The 4,978-nt window shown below is 24.9% G+C and overlaps 4 protein-coding genes across 4 annotated transcripts; 1 reads left to right on the forward strand and 3 right to left on the reverse strand.

Moving 5' to 3' along the window:
• Positions 1–1,443: 1,443 nt before the first annotated feature.
• Positions 1,444–1,608, reverse strand: AAJ76_1790001608 (transposase; the record flags this gene model as incomplete). The annotated part of the gene is made up of 1 exon (XM_024474257.1): positions 1,444–1,608. One exon carries the CDS (start codon positions 1,606–1,608, stop codon positions 1,444–1,446), a length of 165 nt encoding a protein of 54 aa, XP_024329652.1.
• Positions 1,609–1,623: 15 nt separating this feature from the next.
• AAJ76_1790001624 (hypothetical protein) lies at positions 1,624–1,767 on the forward strand (the record flags this gene model as incomplete). Its single annotated transcript, XM_024474258.1, has 1 exon — positions 1,624–1,767. The coding sequence occupies one exon, from the start codon at positions 1,624–1,626 to the stop codon at positions 1,765–1,767; it is 144 nt and encodes a 47-aa protein (XP_024329653.1).
• A 139-nt stretch (positions 1,768–1,906) lies between these two features.
• Positions 1,907–2,167, reverse strand: AAJ76_1790002167 (hypothetical protein; the record flags this gene model as incomplete). The annotated part of the gene is made up of 1 exon (XM_024474259.1): positions 1,907–2,167. The coding sequence occupies one exon, from the start codon at positions 2,165–2,167 to the stop codon at positions 1,907–1,909; it is 261 nt and encodes an 86-aa protein (XP_024329654.1).
• A 1,065-nt stretch (positions 2,168–3,232) lies between these two features.
• Positions 3,233–4,498, reverse strand: AAJ76_1790004498 (hypothetical protein; the record flags this gene model as incomplete). Its single annotated transcript, XM_024474260.1, has 1 exon — positions 3,233–4,498. One exon carries the CDS (start codon positions 4,496–4,498, stop codon positions 3,233–3,235), a length of 1,266 nt encoding a protein of 421 aa, XP_024329655.1.
• Positions 4,499–4,978: the final 480 nt, after the last annotated feature.

Genomic DNA, 4,978 nt, shown 5'->3' on the forward strand with positions numbered 1-4,978 from the left:
AATAAGTGGTATACGTTAAGTATATTATGTTATATAATTGATTTACAAAGAAACTGTCTATATGACGTTTATAAACTTTTCTGTGATTAATAAATGATTTCTGGATTCTGTTATATTTAAAACAAAAAAAAAGAATTTTTTTTGTTGATCAATTTCCTTGGGCTCCCCGTTTTTGAATCAAATCCTTAAAAAATCCATAATAAATGGCGAACAAGATAAAATAGGTAACAGAGATGCGTGTAAAAGAAAACATTTAAATAATTTTAATCAAGTTCTTTAGACGCCCCGAAAAGGTGTCTAAGAACCCAATTTAAGTAAGTTTACATATTAGCCCCTTTGTCCTATAATAATTTTTATAATTTCTTAAAATACGTTCAGTTTGCTTTTTATACATTGTAATGATATTTATTATCTCGTCAGACTGTTTTTTTTTCAAATCTTACCAGTTAGTATGTTACACGGAGTTCAAGGAACATTCACAATTCCAAATGTAAATTTTATTGTGAATATTAATAAGTTTATATTTTTGTTTTTAGATTTAAAAAACCTTATTTTTAAAAAATTACTTTTTTTTATATTAAATCGCATTAGTATTCCATTTGACTGGCGCTAAACTAAGTAGACAGTATAAATCTTAATGGCGTTTTTTCTTGCACAATAATATTTCCGCGTTCAACTTCTCTTATAACTGCTCAAGAATTAAATCTGAATCTTTACATCCCTATAAACTTTAACTGATTTTTTGCTTTTAATCGTTATTGTGACCTTATCCCGCGCTTTCCTAGAAAAATAATCGATTGCTATAATAATGTAAATTTTTTTGTAATATTAAAAATAAAAGCAGCTGCAACTTTCACACCAATTTCATATACAGTAACAAATTTTTACTTTTTTTCAGACTGTATTTCTTGCATCTAAATACTTATTCAAGTTTTTTTTTATAAAATTTGGTTTATTTTAGATCTTAACTTATTAATGCTGTCCTTTTACAATTTTTGTCACTCTGTGCACTTATTTAACATACTTTTTCCAAAAAAAATAAATATTTTTTAGAGCTTTATTCAAGCCAAGTTATGGTAAAAATGATTGGTTTTAGCTGTAAAATTCTTCAATGTACGTTTTTATAGCGTTATTTGGTTTTTTTGTTTTACATCAAACGATAAATTAAACAAAAAAAAGAATATTTTTATTTTACTTAGTATGATTTCCTTTTGCTCTAAAATATGCAAAATGTCTTTTGTAAAAGCTTAAATCCAAGCCCTGATACAATTATTATGGAATTTGCTGCCATTTACGAACAATACCTTTTTTCAATTCATCTAAACTTTTGCTTATAATAGCTCAAAGTGTCTCAATTGTATTTAAATCTGGAGATTGTGCAGGCCAATATAGAAGTTTAAATTGTTTTGACTCGAAATACAGCTTTGTAAGCTTTGCAGTATGCTATGGATTATTGTCTTGTTGAAAAATGTAATTTTGCTGACCCATTAATCTAGCCAAATCAGGTAAATTATTAAATAAAATGTTCACATATAATTCAGCATTCATTTTACCTTCAATAAAAACAACCTTTCCTAAACCAAAGTATGAAAAATATCCCCATGCCATTGCTGACCCTTCAACATGCTTTACAATAGAAGACAAATTCCATGTTTAAAGGCATGCGCACCGGCTTCACACCGCACAGAAATTTTACCATCAAAGCAAACAAGGTTGAAAATGCTCTCATGTAAAAATTATCCTCTTTACCTCATTATCTATAAATAGTAAAAAGCGTCTACTTTTCTCAAACCGGGCCAAATTTTTTTTGAAAGTCGTGGTTTTTTTATTGGAGTAAAAGCTCTAATATTATATCATTAAGTGTTCTTTTATTAGTTGAATAAGAAATCCTTTGATGGCTCTTCGCTTACAGTTTAATAGATAAATTTCTTAATGATGTTTTAGGTTTTTTTATTAATTTTAAGTAAAGCTGTAACATCATTAGCTGTAACTTCTTTTTCCTCCCGAACCTCTTGGATCGTTCAATTGTGCCTTTTTCTTTCATATTTTTTACAATTTTAAATATTGTACTTTGTAAAATCTTAAATTTTCTTGCGATTTCGACCTGAGGCATTTTTTTGTTGGAAAGTAAAAGAATTTCAATTTTGCCTTTTAAAGTCGATTGCATACAGGTGTGGGTTAACTTTATATTATATAAAAAAATATTTGGCGACAAAAATTGTAAGTTTTTAAAAAAATTTTAATATTTCTTTATTTTAAACAAAAAAATAATTAAAGGTCTAGCTTCAAAAATGTGTATAACTTTAAAAAGTTGTAATGCAAAATTGTCTAAATAAATTACAATAGTTATTTATCAAAAAAATCTTTACATGTAAAAAAAAATGTTCCTTTTTTTTGAAACAAACTGTACAATTTTTTAGAGCGTTTTTCTGGCATTCATACTCATTATCAAGAATCTTATAATAAAAAGCTTTAGATTTTAATATACGCAAGAAAGCGATTTTTGTATTTAAGGAAAAGCGTTTGTTATTAGAATTAATGTTTAGAGTACAGCATATTCATGAAAAATTTTTATCTTTTATTAAATTATTAAATGTGTTTTATATGGGGAACTGAGAGAATCTAGTCTTTTTTAAATGCTAAACTATGTGCAAAAATATTCATCTATTGAGACCAAATCTTTTATAATTATTATTTATTTTTAAAACTCGTTGTTTGTTTTCATGTTTAATGTTATTAAATTGTCGATGCTTTATGATAAGCATAAGGATCTAACGTATTTATATAATATCAAACCCTGTTTGTTAACGATTCTAAAAAATTTTATAATATGAGCCCTTTTTTGCCTATGTAAGTTTTTGTAGCTTTAAAAACCAAATTGTGTGAAGTTTAATTTTGTTTATTCGCTACGCTGTTAGAAATAAAAAAAAATTTTTATTTTTAAAATATAAAAAAAATGAAATTTTTATTGAGGATAAATATTAATACCCCAAAATTATATATTTCCAACTTTCGAATCTATTCTACTAAAAATTGTAAAGATTGACACACGGGTTAAGCCCTTTGCGGTTTTTAACTACTTAGATATAATTAATGCTTGTATGCATTTTTGATATTTTAGGTATAAAATATTTTTTTATTGTAAATTTTATTACAAAACAAATAAATTATTAAAATAACAGATTCAATGAGCAACTATGTTATAAAATATACAAATAAACTTTTAAAAATTTTAATGTTGATCATTTTTTTTAAAATCATCCCTTAATATTGATAGTCTACCGTAAAATGAATTAAATCTTATGTCAACGGAAAATATTAATTTATTAACTTCAATAAAATCACAACAAGACGTACAGCAATAGATACTATCATTAACTTTATGTAAAGTTTTACAAATCGACTTAAAAATTAAAAGTTTTTGAGACACGTCTGCATACTTGTCAAGTTGATTATACGCTAGATCTAATAAATGTAAAAATTCTTTCCTATTATACTTTTTCCTCGTGTCAAATCTAATTGCACTTACCGTATCTAAAAAACTTGAAAGATTTCTTAGAGCAGAAATGTAATTTTGTTTCAGATCATCAGAAAGATTAAATATTTCAATGTTCTTAATATATTGCAGTATTTTTTTATTAATATTCGATTTACAAAACTTTCTAAAAGCTTTTTCAGAACTCTTGTATTTTTCATAAAATTCATGTTCCTTTGCTGTAAAAATTTTAGCAAAAGCTTCCTTTCTCCGTTTGCTTTTATTACCGGATTTTTTTTCATTTTTAATGTTGTCTGTTTTTGGTTTTTTCTTTTTAACCTTTACGGTTTTTTTATTTTTGTAGGCACTACTGGAATATTTACTATTCTTTGGCTTTTTAATTGATGAATCAATAACATTAGATAGTTTATTGATTTGAGAATTATCTGGTTTATTTACATAATTAGTTTCCCCGTGGCAAGACTGGTGGTCTGATAAAACAGTAACATTATTAAATTTTTGTAAAGAAGTGTTGTTTTCTTGATTGATATATTGTTCATGTAATAAATCATTTTTAGTTGAACGTAATAACATATTGGTGGTATTTTTGCAGAATTCACTTTTGTGAGAATGTTCCGCCGTATTATTTTTCGGTTGGTTAACTATACAAAATTGTTTATAACTTTTTTTAGAAATATATTGATTACTTATACTACTTTGCGGCATAAAATTGCTTTCTGAAGTCATTGAAAACATTTTAGTACTTAAATTATAATCCACATTATTATATCCGTTATTGAAACTTTCATCTATGAAATCTGTCAAATCATCTAATATATTAGAGTTAGATAAGTTTTCATAAAAATTTTTATCTCCTATTTTAGTTGGTTCTTGATTCTTTTGTTGTGTCTCTTCATTTTCACATAATTCTTTTAAAATATCTGATGTATTTTCTAGTTCTGATAATAAATTAACATCTAACATTTGTGTTGAACAAAAAATTGTCTTTAACCAAAATAACATTTAACGGCTAAAATATTTATAAAATTTATCTAATCAACAATTTGAATGTTTATTTGTATTTTATGTTATTAATCTGATAAAACGATGTTGATATGATATGGCATACTACGACAAAAAAGTATATTTTAAAAAAAATAAATTAAATTTTTATAAAAAATTTTACTTTGATAAATAAAAAATCCTGCAGTAAAAAATTCTATGTTGAAAAAAACAAATACAGAAATATGATATGGGAAAGCAAATTATATAAATATTTCTTTCATACCTATATTTGTTGTACTCATGATGAACAATCATAAGCAAATTGTGTGTTTTAACATTTCATACGTATGAACACCGATGTGTTTTCTTAATCTCAAGCATAATTTAAAATGTTATTTTTTATTTAAATAAACCAAATAAATATGCATAATCTAGCCTAATTGCTAACAACTTCCAAAAATATTAAAACTTTATCAAAAAAATATTTTTAAAAAGCGA

The sequence above is a fragment of the Vairimorpha ceranae genome, assembly GCF_000988165.1.
Source record: "Vairimorpha ceranae strain PA08 1199 chromosome Unknown NODE_179, whole genome shotgun sequence".
NCBI classification, from domain to species: Eukaryota; Fungi; Microsporidia; family Nosematidae; genus Vairimorpha; species Vairimorpha ceranae.